This window comes from Leptosomus discolor, chromosome 18 (genome assembly GCF_034619465.1).
Source record: "Leptosomus discolor isolate bLepDis1 chromosome 18, bLepDis1.hap2, whole genome shotgun sequence".
Classification (NCBI taxonomy): Eukaryota; Metazoa; Chordata; class Aves; order Leptosomiformes; family Leptosomidae; genus Leptosomus; species Leptosomus discolor.
The window spans coordinates 4,424,709-4,444,814 of NC_141408.1; the positions used below are offsets into that span (position 1 = coordinate 4,424,709).

The 20,106-nt window shown below is 39.3% G+C and overlaps 1 protein-coding gene across 1 annotated transcript in view; it reads right to left on the minus strand.

Annotated features, from left to right (window-relative positions):
- ZZEF1 (zinc finger ZZ-type and EF-hand domain containing 1) overlaps positions 1-20,106 on the minus strand; it is a 60,512-nt gene that overhangs the window by 17,196 nt on the left and 23,210 nt on the right. Inside the window, exons 19-40 of the mRNA XM_086475451.1 lie at positions 19,639-19,798; positions 18,536-18,657; positions 18,340-18,450; positions 17,515-17,681; positions 16,830-16,911; positions 15,990-16,191; positions 14,633-14,781; positions 14,047-14,287; positions 12,369-12,448; positions 11,077-11,170; positions 9,997-10,513; positions 9,155-9,319; positions 7,785-7,904; positions 6,782-6,943; positions 5,981-6,110; positions 5,582-5,720; positions 5,230-5,395; positions 4,385-4,647; positions 3,191-3,363; positions 2,457-2,604; positions 1,762-1,901; positions 1,042-1,319 (exon numbers count right to left, since the gene is read on the minus strand). Of these exons, the coding sequence (XP_086331577.1) occupies positions 1,042-1,319; positions 1,762-1,901; positions 2,457-2,604; positions 3,191-3,363; positions 4,385-4,647; positions 5,230-5,395; positions 5,582-5,720; positions 5,981-6,110; positions 6,782-6,943; positions 7,785-7,904; positions 9,155-9,319; positions 9,997-10,513; positions 11,077-11,170; positions 12,369-12,448; positions 14,047-14,287; positions 14,633-14,781; positions 15,990-16,191; positions 16,830-16,911; positions 17,515-17,681; positions 18,340-18,450; positions 18,536-18,657; positions 19,639-19,798 (3,809 nt within the window). The remainder of the gene's footprint in view (positions 1-1,041; positions 1,320-1,761; positions 1,902-2,456; positions 2,605-3,190; positions 3,364-4,384; positions 4,648-5,229; positions 5,396-5,581; positions 5,721-5,980; positions 6,111-6,781; positions 6,944-7,784; positions 7,905-9,154; positions 9,320-9,996; positions 10,514-11,076; positions 11,171-12,368; positions 12,449-14,046; positions 14,288-14,632; positions 14,782-15,989; positions 16,192-16,829; positions 16,912-17,514; positions 17,682-18,339; positions 18,451-18,535; positions 18,658-19,638; positions 19,799-20,106) is intronic.

Genomic DNA, 20,106 nt, shown 5'->3' on the forward strand with positions numbered 1-20,106 from the left:
GCAAGAGCAGTCTGTATTAGGAGGGCTGACTACGGACTTACCTGAAACTATTTTTCCTCAAGACAGCATATCACTGGTTTTCCAAACATCTGAAGTTTTCAATGTCAGCTGACACATGAATTCTATTTGGTTTTTCATCACCAGAGTGTAAGTACTACTCTGTTTTCTCAAAGGGTTTACAGTCCCAAATCAAAGTGTGCCTGAACGTTGTCAACTTTAATTCCTAATTTTAGTTTAGAGCTCAGAAGTTTTTCTTTGCACAACAACAAGTGGTTTATTTCCCATGTACGTGACTACCTGCCCTCCCGCTGTGGACTACACAAATAATCTAGAGAAACTAGCCTCTTCCTCTGAAGTTAGACTTTGAGAAAATCCTTTCCCTCAGCTGATCCTCTGGACATTCTGCCTTTAAATTTCATATGCCTTTCTACTTGTTTGTGAACCTTTCCTGTGAAACACAGCTACAATGAAAAAGAACACTGTCATATTTAACAGGCATGACGATAAACTCAGAATGCTCGAGAGCTGTCTCACCATCTTAAAAATGGAACACCTGCCCTGCCCCTCCTTGCTGTTCCCAGTGCAATTTTACTATACAAAAATCTCTCTCTCTAATACTCTTACACAAAAAGGGCTGAATCCAGAACTCAGCACTGGTGATAGTTACCACATGACACACTCTCCTCCTTTCCCAAGTTACACAGGAGATATGTAACTCAATGGGAGAGAATTCATGTCATACAAAACCTGCAGGACTGTATTTTGGTTTTCCTTGAAGTTTCCAAACCTTACTTCTTCCACCACCACATGCTACGTAGGTAAACGCAGGAAATGACGCCACTCTTGAAAAGACAGCCTTCTTTTGGAAGGAAATTCAGATATTCTCACTGCAACCAGGGCTGCAGATGCTAAGCCCTTTCCGTGATGAGGGTACAGGTTTAATCGACTTTCTATTAAAAAGCCTCCATGTATGAGGCACATGTGAAAGAAAATTAGCATTAGTCATCACAGAGCAATTAATAGGTTTAAAGTAAAAAGCACCTGTCTAAACACACAGCTCCCAGGCTGAACAGAAGATGAGTCGTCTTCCAGCCTTCTGGCACTGTAGACCCATCTCCTGCAGCAAACAAATTATGTTTGGCTGAAAGAACTTTAGCCACTGCAGCATCCACTTCTGCAGGCATAAGTCTCAGGATTAATTGGCCCAGAAGTCCCAATGTTAAATGATAAGTTTCATTTAGGTGGCCAGCGTTTGAGATTACAACTTGAAACATCAGTGGAAGTATTTGTTCCAGATTAATCAAAGACATTGTAGAACCCTACAAGAAAAAGAAAAATCTCAGTAAGGCAAGGAAAGAAAACAAGACTTTTAGTCAAAGTCATAGCACATACAAAAGCTTCTGTTCTAATGCTCTTTCAAATGGGACAAAAGGAAATGAGAAATTTGGTTCCTACTTCGGGCTTTGAACTGTAAAGCTGACCCAACAGGTAAACCTATGTTGATGATTTAAACTTTGCAAGTGCTGAACAGTTAAGATAGACCATCTGCTTTACAGACAAATCAAAATTCCCTTCCCTCCCCCGCCCCACCCTGAGGACCAAGCCCTTACATTCCTTAGTAATGCGAAATGTCTTAAGACATTTGCATTTTATACAATGTAAGCAACAAGAGCCCATCTCCCGTATTTAATTCGCTATGAATTTTATTCATGTTGTTTGTGACACCTAGAAAACTACAGATTGAAAGTGAAAAGAACTAACCGATTTGAAAGGTGGTAACATAGCTGCCAGCAATCCTAGAATCCTCTTCTGAGAGCATTCAGCAAAAACTTGTTCCTGGCTAGGTATTAAAATCTTCTCTGCTTGCTTCTGGGCTGAATCCTCCGAGAGGCAGTCATCTGCTTTTTAGATATAGAAGGAAAAAAAAAAAAAAATCCCCAAATGACATTAAGAATAATAGAAATAAGTGAGGATATCTAAGGATAAAAAAAAAACCTCCTTAAAAATTTATTAAAATTTGAAAACAAAGTCTTTATAAAAGCCTATAAAAGACAATAGATGGTGTAAATCTCTTTACCTACTAAAAAGCATAAAGGACAGTACTATGGACAGATCCATTTAACTATCCTAATTCTTACAATATCAGTCTTACTCTAAGAATAAGACACTTAACTTCTGGTTCCGAGTATATAAGAATACACAGTACTGTGCAACATCTATACATTGATACATATCGGTGAAATTCTACTCCAGTTTCTAAAACCCTTTAAACCGACTGCAAGGCAGCCGTTGCTCGAAGCAGTATGCGCAGCAGGTTTTTAAGGCAATAGAGCTCTCTGGTCTGTAAAGGCATTTGCAAATATGCAAAAAGGGGTTAGGAATAAAAAACCACAGCTGTTTGCTTTGTGTATGAATGGATACTTCTGTGACAGGGAAAAGAAGAAATAACCTTTTACCTGTTGGAGAAACTTTATCATCCACAGACAAGTCTGACTCTTGTCTCAAAACAGCTTTCTTTGCAGAGACAGCTTTGCTTTCACTTCCTTGTTTTCCTGCTTTATCTTCTGCAGGAGACTGGATCTCATTGCGAGTATCTCCTTTCCCCTAAAAATAAAACAAAGGCACTAAAGATTAAAACAAAATTTAACGCCTGCAGAAACAACCACAGAAAGAAGCAGCCAGGCATCTGCATTTGACAAACGCTTTTCCTCAAATATCAAAACCTTTTATTGGTTAAGAATTTCTTGATGTATACATGTCTTAAGCTTCCATACAGTCAAAATACATTTTCTATTTTGCTCTTATCTCTGTGCATAAAATTATTACACTGTAATAGTTTTATACACCATATAAAACTGCAGGAAACTCACTCTTCTACCTAAACAGTGTTAACAACTAGGGGAAACAACAACCCTTTCAGAAAGAACAAGCTTTGCCCCTTCCTTCCCTCCAACGCTTTTGTGAATCAGTTGCCTGTAAGAACGCAAGATGATGCCTTCAGCTTTCATCAGCTGGATCTAATAAAAACAAAGAACCAACCAACAACTGTCCCCTCGCCCCCCCAACTTTTGCCTACAAATGAAACATTACTATTCATTATTCCAGTTACATATCCAGCCCAGGATGCTTAAGCTTCTGAAGATCACACATCTAACTGATATCAGGGGTTCTGGAAACAACAGGTACTTACATTACAATGCAGAAAAGAGCCTGTACTTGGTTTCTCATCTCTTCCCTTTGCTGCTTTATCACCAGTATGACTTTTTGGAGCACCATCTGTGGGAGGATTGACTGAAACAGTGTCATTCTCTGACAAGGATTCACCTTCTGGTAACATGCAGAGGAGAGCTAAATTTTTCAGACCTGAAAGCAAGGAAGTGATAAGAGCTCTTTAGCTGTTGAGTGGTGAGATTGGCAAAAAGCAGGACTGAAACATTTCGAAAGAGAACTGCAAACTTCCCCTCATGCACTTCTTTTGAGTATTAACTCCATCAAAAAGATGTTCCCCAACATGTTCACTGAATTATGTAGTTCCATTAAATAATGGTGACGAACAGGTGGTGACATTTTCCACCTCACAAAGATACTGTCAGTGTAGAAGTCTTAATTAGCTTAACAACTTGTTAGAGATACCTCCCAAAAGTGTGAATTATGAAAGGTAAACAAAACTTGTCTTAACTTTTACTCTTCTGATCACTTAAGTATTTATACAATAAAACTGTATGTTAAAAACAGATTAAATAATGAATATGCATATGGTGGTGGTGGTGGTGGTGGTGGTGGTATTTCAGCTGTATTAGAGCTGCTCAAAAAACTACCAGTAAACTTATTTGAACTCGAGTTTAGAATTTTTGATACATTCAACATAGGTCTCTGTGGTATCATCCTATTTTCTGTAGTAGGTCTTGGTTCACAGAAACCCTCGTTCCCAGACCAAACAGACATCATCCCCAGAAACTTATCTCACACCACAAACAAGGTTAAAAAAGTCTTGCCAAGAACTGCAGAACAAAACACATTTTCCACCGAGTTATTTGCTTTCCTTCACGTCCTTCAGTTGTTAGCAACACGTCAGTAACAGAACGTGAAGCTGTATTGACTGATCCCTTTACAACATCTAAGGCAGAAAAAAACCCCCAAAGAGTTGCCAAGTTGTCTTCAATATTTACGTAAGCATAAAATTAATTTTCTCAAGCACCCTATTTTCCATGTTCCAGTGACCCTGAAGGACACTTGTTCTACATTTGCTTTCTCCATAAACAGTTATTCTCAGTGAAGTACACAGTAGCTTCCCCTTTCCTTTGGAAACTTCAAAGTGAGTAACCACAGACTTTTCTGACACTTGCTAGAAGCCATTGTTTCAGTGAAGGAGGAGCTGACTCACCTTTTCCGTGCTGTGCTTTCATCAAGCAGTCTCCAATGAGCTGTATGCACTGATGCTGCAGAACTCTGGCATGACCGAGGACCTGTGAATCTAGTTTCTCTCCTTCTACTTCCTCCCCATTTGCCAGATCTGCACTGTAGAGAGTCAAAGCCGCAAACAACAGCCAGGAATAATTGTGGACATATGGCTGGATGAGCCTCTGTCGGTCACTGATTCGAATAGTCACCATCGGATACACAGTGATGCTGTGAGTGGGCAAGTGACTGGAAGAAGAAAGTACATCATTTTGAAATGCAGCCACTGTCTTGCTAAGCAATGTAGTTAATAACACACGACGCCTTTACAGGAAGCCATACAAAACCCAACACGTTCCAGCGTTTCAAACTGTAGACCGTCAAGTGCTCTAAACTGTCAGAGCCTCCTGGCCTTCTGCAGCGCTCGTTTAAAAGAACCTGAACTGTCATGAGAGCTTCTGCTCTAGAAATGAAATATTTTTTTTTAAGATCTTTGGTGACAAGCACCGAAATCTGTGCTGTCTAACCACAGTACTGTCGATTTCTTCTGCCCTGTCATTCAGGGTTGCTAACTCTCCTTCTGCAGGTTTCGCAGCCATGGCTAGGAAACAATTGCTGCTGAGTTACTTCAGAGTTTGGGGCAGGTTTCCAAACTGCAGACAGTTTTGCTGGATCGGTCCTGCATTTGCTATGTTTCCCCAAAGGACACCAATTAGATGTTCTGTTGTCAGACACAACCTTGTAGGAAGCAACACGAGAATGGCTGATTGTACTTAGTTGCTAATTATTGCTTTTCTGTGAAGTGAGGGAACAAATTCACGTATTTAATACCTGTCAGAGTATTTCTTTGCAGAATAGCATCCGTAGCAAAGGTCAAAGTCATCACAAACGTTGCAGTTCATTCTTCGACCTATGATAACCCCTTGACAGTGATCACAGGCATACTCCATGTTAACCATTTCATGGTCATCCTCATGCCCTTCGGGTTTAACTCCACCTGTAAAGAAATATTTTAAGATTTAAGATTTCCCTGTAAATGCTTTCTGATAAAAGGTCTTTCTTAATTTCAAGTTCATTTCTAAAACATCCATCAGAAAATTCTCACTTAATTTTATGTATAATTTAGAAGAAAATATTTTGCCTTCAAGCATAGGGTTTTGAGGGTTTTTTAAATGATTCTTACCAAGAAAACAAGTTTTACAGAGATCCATGTCATTGCATTGCAGACAGCGGTAGCGATGCCACGGTGCAATTTCATCACAGCCATCGCAGGATATGTCCACATTTAACAGGTCACAGTAACGAGCAACAAACATGTGCATCTAGAGAAATAACAGACACAATTTACTTGAGTGCTGCCTTCTGACTTTGAGAAAGCTCTTTGTAGACAGAAAGCAGAACGCTTCCCCTGCAAAAACAGGGAGGGGGATCTTTTCATCATTTTAAACTTTTAAGGCCTACAGGGAGTCAGAGATCCAGCTCATGAAAAATCAGTTTAAGCCAGATTCCTTTCTCTCCTTTAGGCCTTTAAAAGTCTCCTATTTACCCCTCCTGCAGATAAACAAGCAAATCATGAAGTCACCTTTCTCTGCTTCTCTGGGTCAGCTTGAGCTATCTTTTCATACCAGGTCTCAAACATTACATCCTGACACTCATCCATCCACTCGCAGTTTTGCTTGTAGTCCGCAATTTCATCTTCTTCACTCCACTGACTAAAAGAAAAGTGAACTCAAAATTAAGTTTGAATGCCATCAGGCTTCCCTCTAACATAATTTGGGACACTTTTTTTTTTTTAAGAAAGAAAGTGCTATAACTTTAATAAAAATAGAATTGTGGGAACTCCAGTTCACTTGGTTAATAAATGACCACATAGACACCTGCTTCTTGCCTCTGTGACGAGTTCTTAAATACATATGGGGACCATAACGCAAAATCAGAAAAATCTACACGTCCAAAACTGCTTTTGGTAATGTTAGCAGATCAGGTGAGACATATTAAGAGCTTTTTTGCCTTCATGTTTGCTCATGTGTAAGAAGTACAACTACAATAAAACTGCAACATGCAGATGTTGAAAACATTTGCTATTTTTCAAGACAAGAAACAGCATTATCTACCTTCTGCTACACTGCTAAACGAGTAAAGTGTTCCAGCAGTAAACAGGGCTCCAGCAGTAAACGGGTTGAAGTTTTAATAGTTTTTGCACTAGTAATGCTGCAAAAAATTTCGAATACTTCAGTGAAGCCCTTGGATACTGGCCAAAATTATGCCATACTTGTTAAGAGTACTTTCACTGCTTGTTCCAGCACAACATTCAGGAGCCCTTCTTGGTAAAAATGCTGTCAATAGTTAGTACCATGTGAAAGGTGCATTCTTCCTGACTCACCAAATGACACTGTCGTGAGTACTTATGTTTTCTTGTGACGTAGTCATCAGAAGATGTGGTAACTGAATCTCGACGAAGAAGGAAAGATCGCTCGGTTCCCAACTCATATCCAAAAGGTGAAGGAGAGTTGTCTGCACACATGATAAGGCAGGAAGCAACGATCTAAATAAAAACAAGACAAGAAAACATGACAGCTCTACCCTAAAGTTGAAATAGCATATTTGGGGAGCAAGGGTGGACAATCACTGTATGCTGATTTCCAGGCTTTACTCTGCATTCAATTAGCTATGTGGGAAAACCTCAGGTTTACTAATGCATAAACTTACAAAATTTAGCAAGAAGCATAGCCAATACAACTGGAAATAAAGAGGCTGTCCTCTATGGATCCAGCTGTAGCCTGAGTATGAGCAAGAGGGTCTGTCTCTTCTCTGCAGTACATTTTCTTGATATTTGCAGGAACTTGTTCTCTTTGAAACCTTTGCCACGTTCAGTTGAAACTGGGACAAAGGCCTTGGAAGTTATTAGCAGGGAAACAGACATTACAGTCACAAAATCCTCATTTCTTTAGGAGACCTGGCTATAAATCCCAACAATTCTAACAAGAATGTTACTAAAACACGAGCTTTAACATTAAATCATGGTTGTAGAATTGTGGTATCTATAGTGGCATTACTCTTGCCAAGCGTTCCACAATGAATTTGCTATTTCTAGCATTTTACTGCTACGCTTCAGAAACACACTGCGGAATTAGAACTACAAAACGCAGTAAGTCAAGGTTTTAACATTGATAACTTTATTGTGCTTTCCTGCATAGTATTAATAAAAAGGTAACCTGGCATTTTTGATCACAAGATCAAGGCTTCTTATTTAGTTCTGTAAATAATGCAAAGTATAGTCAAACTTAATTAAAGAATTAAACAATAAATAACAAATTATATGGGAAGAGGGGAGGAAGAACAGAAAAAAATAATCTCACATAAGTAACGAAAGCAATGTACTGTACCTGTCATTAATAGTACTAAATCCCTTCACAGAATTTACCAGGAACAAAACAAGCTGATAGTAGGACTCTCGAATCTCTTTGTGTAGCTCAGCACCACAGCCTTCCAAGTTTCCAAAGTAGCTAGAAATTAAAGATTCAGTTTAGCAGCCTAGAATTCCCTGCGACATTTTAGGTAGCAAGGTTTGTGCCAATTTTACACACAGACAATCTTTTAAACACTCCCCACAAGTGGGAAGGATGTTTGTTTTGTTTAAAATGCAGTCTGCCACTTTCAAAAAAAAAATAAAAGAATCCTGTACCAAGAACCAGAAGTTAAGAAACAAAACAGGCAAAGCGAATATTCTCGTGGCACTAAGGTAAGAACATTCCTCTAAATTACAACAGCGCTTTACAAAACCCTAAGCAAGATCTTAAAAGAAGCCAGTGCACTGCAAGATGACCATAAAGAGCTCTTGACAAGGGAGAAACCAGCCAACAGAGTTCAGACAGCACTGTTCAGACACACGATACAAGTCAGACCTAAATTCATGAACCAGAATAGCACAATACTAGCTCCTGCTTTGAGACAGTACTTTCTAGTTGTAGTGCTTTCTAGTTGCACATAGAATTTGAAAAAACTTCCAAAATATCTTCCCTTACTTAGAACAACAATTGCACATGCATATAATTGGTCTGAGCTTTTTGCCTCTTTTTTGTGTGGGTGTATCTGCCTGCCCTATGACTGGCACAGAGCTAACAGCACCGCAGACCTCAGCTTGCACGTTTCCACCACTTCAGCCGCTGGCACACGAGTGGAACGTATCACCCCACAATAAAGTTTGCCTTGTACAGGTATCACATCCAAAGTTATGAAAATTCATGAACAAGCAAATGCTTGCCTATCAAGATGTAACATGCAAGTTAGTTCTTCTGCCAGATAGGTATTATCTTGATTTACAAAGGCCACAAAAAATTATAGAGATGCAATGCTACAAGTTAAATGGGTTCAATCACTACAGCTTTACTGGATGAGAAAGAAATCAAGCTAGAATTAGACAGGAACTTAAACTAAACTGAAACTCTACAATTTTTTTGAGTTTGCTGTGAACTGGTTGGAACTGTGAAGATGTTTCTAAGTATCCACGCTCTGATTCAACCCACTGGCATGAATAGCTGTACAACTAAGTCCCACTTGAAAATAATTATTAATTATGTTAAATGAAGCACGAAAGATACGCATAGTAAAAGCTAATCCTCAGGTCATATTTTCATTATCCACACAGATTAAAACCCAATAACTTTCTACTGTTTTCAATATACATGACTGGGAGAACACAAAGCCTAAGACATACTAAATCACATGGCTGAGACTTGTCTAAATAATTACTTACTTTGTAAAATCTTTCTGACAGGCTAGAAGTTCTAAAAGAAAAAGCACACACGGTGGATGAAAACAGTGTGGCTGCCCAAGTGAGTCTAGGCACCAGCGGATTGTCTTGAGCACTTCCAAAATACTCTGACCTTGGGATTTTCTCAAAGCAAGAACCTTTAAAACACTAAGCAAAAAAAAAAAAAAACAAAAAACAAAAAACAAACAAAACAAGCTATGAGGGCTTCAAAACATTGTGCTTAAATAACCCAAATAAATCACAGTTTAAGAATTACTTGACTAGTTAAACAAGAGTTTGGTATCTAAATTTTCAATTGCATTTCAGCAGAGGCATATTGCAGTTGAGGAGAGTGACAGAGCTTCAACCAGAATCCAGCACTTCCTCCACCAGTCCAAGTTTTAAAGCCTAAAATAGACAAGCTGAGAACTGGCAATCTCTCTTTTGATTTACTTTTTCAGAGTACCAGGTAATTTAATAAGAGATGCAACTACTCTGTATTTGGCACCAAGGATTTCTAGTACTGCTACACCACGTCTTCGCTGTTTGCAGGTAAGAAGCAAAAGGCCACTGCAAACAGCTCAAAGGAAGCAAGACAAGAAACAGCCAAGTAACTGTTTTTCACATTCTGAAGCTCTGCATGATAGAAGTGAATCAAAGGAAATCATCCTCTCTACGAGCCCCTACATGGTTGTGAATAACTGAGGTTCTACACATAAATTTGACAACTATTTATGTACAAAACGGTTGTCAATGCTATCGTGCACAGATGTTTTACCCCACTGGAAGAGGTCTGAAGACAAGTTTCTTTATTTTATAACTGGCGACATTTTCAATTTGCTTACCTTTCGTGTGAAAGCGATTGATCCTTAATAAAATCTAGTATGTTTTTCAATATAGGATATTTCTCCTTCACAGTAGGCACAGCTTTTGGCTCTTCCATCGATCGGAAAGACAGCAGCCTTAGTCTTCCACGGCTGAACTGAGATTTCCGTGTAGGAGTGGAAGGAGGTGATGATACATCTTCTTGCTGTGAAACTGTATTCTCAGCAGGCTTACTATGAAATGTAGATGCTTCTTCTGTTTGGAGGGGGTCTAGAACTTTTTTAATCTTTGTATCAGATTGTGTCATTTGCCCTCCCTCTTTTGAAACAGGATGAGTTCCTCCACTGGGAGACAATGAGTGTGCTGCCTGGAAGTCCGTGTCCACAACAGAAGCTTTTCTTTGGCATTTATCACTGATATACTGTTGGATATCATCAATATCTTGAGTTTCCAAACTGTCTGAAGCAGAATCTTTCGTCTTTGCTCTTATGGGCAAAAAATTCAGTAACAAAAGGCTCTTCTGCATACAAAGTTTTGCTGCAGCACAAAAATTGGAAGAGTTAAAATCATGACAATAGAACAGCAAACTTGCTATCTCCTGCTAAGGAAGAAAGGGATTTATCTTGTTTCTTCTGAGCCAAGACAGCTAAAAAACACCATCTTTCTTACCATATTGATCATGACCCTATCAGTTACTTAATTCTAGACTTCCAAATGCTAAATTTGAATAGTCACACCAAACCAGACGACACACACAGTATTCAATGAGAAAACACTTTATTCTAATAACACTCAGCTGCTATTCTAACACCAGTCAATTGTGCTAACAAGTACCTACAAGAATAGACAAATGTAAGTTCAGAACCAGGTGACCCAAGCGAGAGGTCACTCCCTGTAGAATTTTCTCATGTACTATTTTCTGCAAAGAGTAGCAGAACACAGTCCCAGATAATTCATGTAGTGTATACCAGTTTCTCTCTTAAGGTATTAAAAAGTGACCCCAGTTGCTAAATTTTACAGCAACAATAACAACTGATTTACATGGCAAAGCTTTACTAAACTACCTGGAATACTTATATATTCAGAAAGGCAACACTTACCAAGAGTTTCTGGGTTCACCTCACTTGCTTCTGTGTTCTGCTTCTCCTCAGTGTCGTTTCCCCTACCCATCAGGGACTTCTGCTTCATTTCCAACTGTAGACAGGATGTTAAAATAGTTAAAATATGACCCCCCCTGTATATCTATACAGCAAGATAGTATGAAGACTGCATCGCATTAAAGGAATTCTACCTCAGGAAGAGATGACAGTATTTACTACTCCCTACTGCAGAACAAAACCCCCAGTAGTCCAACAGAGCAGTACCTGAACTACCAGAGCCAGTAACACAGCCTCATACCAAGATGCTCATGGTTTGTAGGCTGAGACCCTTCCCTGTCTTGTGACTGGAAGTGTATCAGCCCTCCAAGAAAAAGAAGCCTTCCCCTCTACCCCCACCACTCAGGAAAAGGTACCCACGAGATAAGATTCTCCAAAAGCATCACGGCATCTAACTAATGAGTACGGTCAGATGCAAACATCACCTGTCACGCAACAGGTACAATGCAATTACTCATCTTAACATGCATCTGCACTCAGGGCATCTCTGGTGTATCGAGCTGCCAGGAATTCTTGCAGGCAGGAAAGAGGCGGGAGGAGTCACAAGACACTACAACAGTTAATATGGCCGGCCCCCACCTGAAGGGCTCACAAGAGTGGCAGAAAAGTGGGCCACAGACGGAATTAGCTGTTCTCGAAGGCCACATAGTTGTTAACATTTAGATCTCCTGTGGACTACTGAAATCTAAATGAATTATGCAGGTGATGACAGAGACACTTCTCACCAGGGTGTGAGCTCTTGACATAAGGCTTGTGTTTCAAAGAAATTTACGTGCAAAAAAACCATACTCTGAACTGAAGCCAGTTACTTGCTTGTCAAAGAAGCAATTATTTCCTTTGCTGTGAGCACTGCATTACTGTAAGAATGTTTAAGACAGGTTTCTTTCTATGCTATACCTCAAAAGAACTCCAACTGCTATGTAAGAATCTTCGAAATTAACACACACACATTCTTGATGAAAAATAACACAAATTTAACTGATTTTCTGTCAAATTCAGTCCTAAATACTCACATGCCCTAAATGCCACATTTGGGGCTGAGGGAAGTAGGGGAGTGTAAGATTACATTTAAATGTTTAAGTTCAAAGTTTAGAAGTGAATATATGTTCTCTCTAAGTGAAAACAGTTGACCTAGAATCACTGAAGGAAAGCACGGTTCCACCCTACTCCTTGACATTGCATTGTAAAATATTAAGGTAAATGACATTAATAGATATCCTCCTGAGTGATCTTACCATCCATATTCTAATTGAATCAGCCAGGGAATATACTTGTGCAAACTCATCACTCAAAGGCACCTTGCCTCCACTGTTGACTGGAAACAAAGAGAAAGAAGAATCCTGTTTATTTACAGCTCCATTTTCACACAACTTGACTACTTAACTAAAATTATGCTAGAGCCTTCCCTTTATCTCCTAGTCAATACCTGCAATCATGCCTGTAAAAAAACAGGGAATAAAACCTGCCAACTTTCATACGCCTTCAATACACGAACTGCACCTTGACAGAGTTATTTGCAAAGTTAAATTATTAATATCTTTCTCCTCTTTTCCCAAAATTGATGCCTGTAGTCAAGAAAAATAAAAGCCTCTCCCTATACATGCAAATATCACTAATCCAAACTGGTACCAGAATAATCAAGAAATGCTTAGTATTAACTTAGAGCTCTATAGATGTATTTAGTTACCAATTTTTATGGTATGAATTTCCGGCATAGACTCTCAAGATCAATGCACAAAAATTAAAGACCTGACAAAACAGTTTCCATCAAAACTGGCCTGACAATGACTATGGAGAAACAGAGAAAAAGGCATTCCTATTCAGGGTCTTCCCTCCCCCATCCCCCTGGTTTAAATTATTTTTTTTTTCCTTCTTTTCAGCATGACTTGTACGTACTTCACACGGCATAGGTGAACATGGGTCCTGAAATGAGTCTGCCCCAGCAAGACTGACAGATGAAGCTATTACCGTAACAGCAGGATGGATATCTTATCCACTCACTAACACTGTCCTGAGCTACCACAGTTTTGAACCTTACTCTGAAAATTAGATCGTCAGACACAGACAAAATGGCTAAAGGCAATAATCACTTGAGTCATCAAGTCAGTCTGTGTGTCAATCATTTTTACCCATAACTTTATAGCTCAGTGTAGGATGCTTAGCTTCAAAATTGTGACAAGAAGTGAAAGCTTAAAATTAAACCCTTCAAAATCAGGTAACACTTTATTATCCAAAACTTCAAACACATCAATAAGCTTAATGGAAGGGTGGTGTAAGGTAAAAAGTTGCTCATTTTACCTACTGAAAATATATACATTGTAATACAACGGAGATTATACAAGTTAAAAGCAAAACCTCACGTTTTATTTAAAAAAAAAAAACAAAACAACAATGTTATATATATACATACATACATACGTATGTATGTATGTATGTATGTACTTTGAGGATGCCAAGGTTAGTTTCCACAGTATAACATTTTGGGAGGTAATTCACACCTCCTCCACCCCCAACATTTAAAAACATATATAAGTTGGTGCTGGCTTTTTAGAAAAGATACCATGAGAGTGAAAAACTATATAAGAACAACTAACCACTGGGAGCCACATTGTTCTGAATTAAAACCCCAGAGGACATAACTGCTCTCTTGGGGCATGTCCTTATAAGGTGTAGTCAGTAGCTTAGGATGGTTATTAATATTTGGACAGAGCTCTGAAGACAAAAGCATATATTCATAAAAAATAAACACTGGAGATAAGGCTTACCTAGTCTACCCAAATGACGACTTTTTATACAGAATTTTTTAAATTGTCCCACTAAACTGATTTGTCAAAGTTTATCAACTGAACTATAAGATAGCCTTTTACAAACTTTAAGTCTTCATTATTAAGATAGTCTAATATTAAGAGTTACCATATTTTTGAAGCTTCTCATATAAATCTGGAGTGAGATACACCAAAGCAGCAAATGTTGAGTTCACAGCTTGATCAACAGTAGAACCAGCAACTATATCTGTCTTTGGGGTCTGTTTTTTACATGCCTGTGTAAGTCCTTTGAAAAGTTCAGATTTTTGCCCACTGAAGTCCTGGGCAGGATCTGATTTTGCAAAGTCGATAAGAAAGTTACGGCAGTCATCTTGGTGAGAGCTCCTAGCCTGGAAAGAATGTTAGAAAAACATTTATTTTCATGTTATCTGAAAAATTGTTGCATTTCATTTCCACAATTAAGTCAACTTGCAGAATACCTACGGCAGCTGAGCAACCTGGTCTGAAGAAAGATGGCCCTGCCCAAGGCAGGGGGGGTGAATTAAATGGAAACTAGTCAAGGGCACAGACCAACAGCTTCTTTCCTCCTTGATATTTGAGCTAAACAGCGCAAGCGGTGACAACTGCAGCAGGACAGCACGTGCTTAAGGCCGTGTCAGCTAACGAAGTGTGAATGAAACGGTGGGATGCACAGGGACTCTGTGCCACCGAAACAGAAGCAGTGGTGCAGGTACCTCTTTTTTATCCTGATGCAGCCTACTGCTTTGACTGGCTCCTGGGAGCACCTCAGGACACATCTGATGCCTGAAGACAGGTTTCCACAGAGGAGAATTAAGAACTGCTGTTACTTTCAAAGGAGGCAAGTCTGCTTCATTACCTAGTTCTGCAAGAAAGTCACAACAGACACTTCGGTTATTAAGTATTTTTGTTCATTTTTACAGATTAATGAAAATAATAAATGTTAAACATCCAGTAGGGAAAAAAGAAAAAGGTAATGCAAACAGACCCAGCAAGTAATTTAACAACGCCCTCTAACTTTTCTCCAATGTGCTGCAGAAATCTGATGTACCCTTTCTTTAACGATAGTATGAATATCTCACCTTATAGCGACAATATGTCACTTTATGGAAGGACTTAAAATTAAACATTTTCACTGTACTTATAACACAGAAATTACCCAATTTGCTAGAGAGTTTAAAAGCTTTTTCTCCTACTAAAGACATAATAATTTGCTGTATGTAAGCAAGCTCATATTAAGAGAGGAAGAAAATATTCTGCAGTCATAACACTTCAATTAGTTCCCTAAATTCACAGGTAAGGACCTGCCTAATTTTCCAAGGTAAGTACTGACCTCCTGATTGCAGCAAGAACTTTTTAACCCTGCTTAATTTCTCCAAAGTGGTGAATGAATTCAGATTTAGGAAGCTAGGTAGAAGTGTTCTGGTTTTGAAATGAAAGAATAAACAACTTTTTTTTTTTCCTTCCGCCCTTACAGCACCCAATCTCATGTTTTACTTATCTTCAGTGGCCCAAATCCTAAGTGTACTTAACTTCTGCAATTAGCCAAATTTAATTTGTGAATTCAAATTTCAGTCAATACCAAATGCTCATGTGAAACTTTCAAAATCATTTGTGTTGTATTTTTTTTTCAGTTTGTTGGCTCCATATTCACACCACCAATATGGGGTGGATCACAGCACCAGGGAATAATTTTAAAAGAAAAAAAAACAAAAACTGGAAGAACAGAAGATTGGGCAAACTCCGCTATGACTTCATAAATGTAATTCAGCTTTGTATGATTATTTCCAGGTGCCCATGTCTTCCTAACATTGGCTTCTGAATATTGGAGAAACCGCACTGATCCCTGTGACGTTCTCAGCACAGTCTCACAGAGCAGCAGCCCAGCTCACCACAAAAAGCGGGTGGAGCTCAAGGACCAAACTTTGTTCACAACCACACAGCAAGTCTTCCATCTTCAGTCACGAGAGAAATACAACAGGAACTTCATTTTCACAGGGGATTCGAAACATAAGGTCCTTGTATCTCCTCTGTACATGGCTTCACAACTTCTGGAGCTTTAAATGGACTCACCTCGTAGAGATTTCAGCGCCATACTTCGGGAAGCCAAGCGCCCCATCAGCCGGGATACAAGAAGCTGTAAATCCAAGCCCCAAGAAACGGCGACATCTGGTAGGCCGTAAGCAGTGACGGAAAACTTGTAGCCCCACTCATTATTACTGCTGTCAGAGTGAAAGAGAAACTGCAGCCGTGGGCCAGCCTTAAAGGTCACTTTCTACAGAGCAACAAAACAGTCATTTTGCCAAGTGTACATGACAGGAAGACGTTTCAGGGTAATGAATTTCCTTCAGCAACTGTGGTTTTTCAGTACTATGTTCTGTCCATAACAGATCTAATTGCCCCCACCATCTGAATGAGAAACCCACAATACTAAGCAGGTAAAATTTCTACTCAATAGCTTCACAAGACCTTTTACAGATGACTGAGCTTTAGAAGTCAGGGCCATAAAACAATAGAGAAGCTCCCCTATTAGAGCAGGTGTCACTGCAGAAAGAGCGTAACCGCAGGAAGCACTACGCTTGCCTCACGATGTAAAAAACTGCACGAGCAGAGTGTCCACGAGTGAGTAGGTTTTACCCACGTCGCTACTGGCAGTTAAACATCGTTATTGCTTTTCATTTTGACTGACTGCTCCTTTGATAACAGCAACAAAGGGGGATTCTCTACCCATTCATTCCCTTATTTGCATCATTGCAGTCTTTTTTCCTCACCTCCTGCCCCCCACCTTTGAGAGGGAATAAACACACACACACAAACACACATTCTTTTAAACAACAGGTTTCCCCGCAAGAATAATAAGCATTTCCTAAGATTGGATAATATCACTTTGCTCAGAATTTTAAAGGTGCTCACCTTAGGCCACTTCTCAGTGCCAACCTTTGTATCGTAACGAGTTTTTGCACCTCTGGCATCAGTAAACTCCAGGTAATCATACCTGTGAAAATTGCAGTTCATTACTTCCAAATTCACTTTTTAAGTTTTAGGGGATAATGTTTGCTTTTGGATTTTCACAAGTGCCGCATCTCAGCGCACCCCTTCACATCTTCCTGAACCACCTGCATTGCTTCATGTGACTGCTAAGGAATTTATTTCATGTTTCATGCAGTAGTCCCAGCAAACACAGACTTCTTTTCCTGCAGAACTTTTCCAACCCTTCAGAATGGGTGCTAATTTTAACATCTGGCATACGCCTTAACTAAGTGGTAGCTACGTTACCAAGAGAAATTAAGTCAATAGTTTGCCTAAAGAGGGCAAAATAAATACCGCAAGCACAAACTGTCACGGTCACAGCAATATTACAAAACAGATCAAGGCCAAGAGAAGCAAAATTCACATGAACAGCATGTCAGGACATTTGTCAGGAGAAGTGGCTTTCAGCACAAGAAGCCATTCAAGATACACATTGCATATTAGGCAGGACAATGAAGAAATTGAAATGACATGCTTGGAGTGCAAGAGCTACTCCTTGCCCATTGAAACATGAATTGCCTCTCTGCAAATAGATATTGGAACCTAACACAGCACAAGATTCAATTACCTCCTTTCAGTTTCACATTTTTCATCAAATTCCACCTCAAAGTAAGTTGCCCCATGACATAGGAAGACTGAGACCTCATGGCAATTATTTTCATAGTTATGAGGTGATTCCATTGTCCACGTTCGCAATACTACAGGCTGCTCTTGCTGCCAGCTTTCCATTTCCATCTGTAGAACGAAAATGTATTTTTGAGATACAAATGTAAAGCATTTGAAGAAAAAGAAATACTACCACACTAGACTTTTGTGTCTATACTTTCAGGTTGCCAGATGTACATACAAAGCGGTATTTTAAAGGCTACAGCATTAACGTACACCGAAACTAGTTATAAAGACACCCTTGATAATCCTCGTAAGGAAGCACTTCTAAAGCAAAATTCATCTAGTCTACTGGGGAAGGAGATAGGCTCACCTCAGAAGTGCCTACAAGTCTCCAATAACAACAAAAAGAGTCTGGATGACTAACACAGATTTAAATATCTCCACTGCAGACATACAGACTTTACTTGCATCACCACAAGCAATGAAGATAAAAATGTTAAGCACATACTATTTTTAACTTATTTTCCTCTTCACACTCAGAATCCCTCCTTCCTATCCACCTTCTAGGCCTCTCATTCCAGTTGCACTTTTCTGTTCACTTTGCTCATCTTCCATACTACTAGAGATATTTCTAGCTCTTCACTCAACAGTTCATGACACACCCCATGCTTTTAGAAGCTTTCCAGCTCCTGTCAAACTCTCACCAACAGAATCACCCGAGTTTTCTACCTTTCTTGCAATTTTGTTCCACTGTACTTAAAATACCACCTGTATCTTCAGTTACCTTACGAGGCTCACTACAAAGGCTCTTCAGTGGTTCTATCAAAGTGCTGAATCCCTGTAGCAGAGTACAGTACGGAATATCTAAAGTGCAAAAATCCAACAAGAAGATGACCTAGGAGAAAACACAGGTCTCCTGAAAACACATGTAACCACAGCCTGCTACCCGGGAATAGTACAAAATCCCAATGTTCACTTACCAGCTGACGAGTTGCCATAGCAAAGACAGAGTTACTTATTTTTTCTACTATTGTTTTGCCACTATATTGAGATAAAAGTGACTGCAAAATCGTTCTGATATTTGACAGGAACTGGCCCACATCTAAAGAGAAAAAAAACCCTTAATAGCCACCTTAAGGATTTGCCACCACAACCTGCTTTATCAAACACTTAAGCGCACGGTGATGTGCGCAAGAGGAAGGACAGCAGGAAAGGCATCTGCTGCCCCAAGGCAGTGACACTCAAGAGCAAAAACAGTTTAGAGAAGTTTTCTGTGATATTTCTATTGTGGAAACAAGTCATGCTTATCAACAATACTACAAGAAAGATAAGTGATGAGTAATTTAACCAAACACTCCAAGACCATTTCAACAATCTCAGTATATCCCGGAGCCTCCCTACACAACTAAGAAATGCAGCTTAAAGTAACAAGTGAGACTAGTAATTTTTAGCTATAGCCTTCCTCCATTTTAAAATGTAAGGCAGGAACACTATAAAACTTACTGATACACAAATAACATAAATATTAAGTAATTTTACATAAAGTTACACCTCCATGAAGTACTTGGCCCAACTAACTACTCAATACAGAACTGGGCATCAAAAAACCAACCAAACAAAACCAATAACCCCACCCCCCCCAAAAACCACTGTAGCAAACGCCCCTTACAAGTGCCCAGCTTCTTAAGTAAGTTCCTTTCTTCTTGCTGTCTCAAACATCTAGGTAAATACGTATCACCACATAGGAGCTTATCAAAATAAGGGACATTTAAAGAAACCAAACCACTCAAATCAAGGCCTGTAACTGTTTGTTGTTTGGGTTTTTTGTTCAGTATTTGACCCCAAACCATACTGAAACGTTTTCTGAAGATTCTCCAAACATAAAACTATTGGTATGGCTAAAATTCTAAGTTGCTCAATATGCCTATGAATTCCTTCGTAGAGAGATTAGAAACGCGATGACAGTTACAAGTATGCCTCAGGCAACCACTGGTGAACCCGCATTATAATGCAATTTGCAAAATCACATTTTAAAGTCCTGTATTACACCACACTTAATTCTGTATTCAATCCCAGCACTTACAGTTTTTAAGTATTTCTACTGCAAGATCCTTGGCTGAATTATCGCTACCCTTAAGTTGCAGGTAGCACCATGAAAGAAGGCTACCTTGGACAGACCAGAATAAGGAAGACAAGACTGTGCCACTCTCTTGCTGTGCAACATCCAGCATCATCATTTCACACTGAAAAATAAAGAATGTAACAAAAGGATATCCTCTTCTGCTGCAGAATGATACACAACACGTACGAAGCAAACTGTGATGGACATTACCATCCCACTCACCCCACAAAAAAGATGAAACGCAACCGACAAGCAGCGTGTAACACCGTGAAGCAACTGATGTATTTTGTTTTGATAAATGGCAATTTTAAGTAGGAACAGCTACATATGAGTCACTCAATGTTCTCAGCACATTTTTTCTGCATATGTAAATGATGCTCCTCCATTTACACCTCCCTTAGCGGCACAACCAATTCTAACCTCTCAATA